A 1,408-nucleotide genomic window follows, 5' to 3' on the forward strand; every position below is an offset into this window, starting at 1 on the left:
TAGGGAGCCAGACGAAGCAGCAACTGCTGCTGCTGCTGTTGAGGTGTATGATGAAGCAGCTGTTGCTCGGCGGCGCTCCCGCGGCTGCTGGTTCCGCCAAGCAGCAGCAAAAGAAGCAAGCGAGATGAGCTATAGACCTATTCAAGCTTTCTATGAGCCAGCAGCAACAGAGTGGAGACAGCAGCAGCAACAAAGAGCAGCAGAAGAAGCACAAAAAAAACACACCATCAAAACGTATAGAAAGGTCATACTCTGCTGGATAGAAAAACAAAGAAGAAGAAGATACCAAGCAGCACTACAAGCAGCAGAAAAGGCAGCAGCAGAAGCAAAAGCAGCAGCAGCAGCTGCTGCTGCTGCTGCTGCAGCAGCGAACCAAGACGTGCAGCCGACGCAAACAGCTCCAAGCGGAACTCAACCCGCCTACAAGGAACCAACCAGCAGCAGCAGCAGCAGCAGCAGCAGCAGTAGCAGCAGTAGCAGGACCCCCAGCAGCAGCAGCAGCAGCAGCAGTAGCACCCCCAGCAGCAGCAGCAGCAGCAGCAGCACCCCCAGCAGCAGCAGCAGCAGCAGCAGCAGCACTTCCAGCAGCAGCAGCAGCACCCCCAGCAGCAGCAGCAGCAGCGTTAGTATAACGGGTGAGGGTATGTATGAGTGGTGGCCGTCTGGCGTTCGTCTGCAGGCTCTGCGGCCTTTGTGGAGTGTCGTTTGGCTGCGAGAGAAAACAAACGCATGGGCGTTGATCGATTGGAAAGCTGTACAGCTTTCGCCTGCGGGAACACTCATTGTTTCAGACTTTGCTCACCCTGATGCCTCGCCTCTTTGTCCTTTTGCGTGTTTATAAACTTATTTATTTATTTATTTATTTATTTATTTATTTATTTATTTAGGTATTTAGGTATTTATTTAGTTGGGGTTGGTTTTGATTGGAAAGCTGTACAGCTTTCGCCTGCGGGAACACTCATTGTTTCAGACTTTGCTCACCCTGATGCTTCTCCTCTTTGTCCTTTTGCATGTTTATAAACTTATTTATTTATTTATTTATTTATTTATTTATTTTGTTTATTTAGGTATTTAGGTATTTATTTAGGTGGGTCTGGTTTTTGACTGGAAAGCTGTACAGCTTTGCCTCTCCTCTTTGTCCCTTTGCATGTTTATAAACTCATCTATTTATTTATTTATTTATTTATTTATTTATTTATTTATTTATTTATTTATTTATTTATTTAGTTGGGTTTGGTTTCTGTTTTCTTGTTTTTTCTATTTCTACACTGTACTGCTGCTACTGCTCTTTATAATGATTACTATGAAAGGGAGGCTCAGGCAGTAAGATACTGGTAATCATGCTGCTGCTGCTGCTGCTGCTGCTGCTGCTGCTGCTGCTGCTACAGCAGCAGCAGCAGCAGTGCTG

The 1,408-nt window shown here is 46.0% G+C and overlaps 1 protein-coding gene across 1 annotated transcript in view; it reads left to right on the forward strand.

Annotated features, from left to right (window-relative positions):
- The window catches only part of EMH_0092900 (uncharacterized protein), a gene marked incomplete at both ends in the record, with an annotated part of 6,080 nt that extends 5,239 nt beyond the window's left edge, over positions 1-841 (forward strand). The window contains one exon of the mRNA XM_013494880.1: positions 1-841. Coding sequence (XP_013350334.1) covers positions 1-841 — 841 coding nt within the window.
- Positions 842-1,408: the final 567 nt, after the last annotated feature.

This window comes from Eimeria mitis, genomic scaffold (assembly GCF_000499745.2).
Source record: "Eimeria mitis Houghton genomic scaffold, Emh_scaff132, whole genome shotgun sequence".
Lineage (NCBI taxonomy): Eukaryota > Apicomplexa > Conoidasida > Eucoccidiorida > Eimeriidae > Eimeria > Eimeria mitis.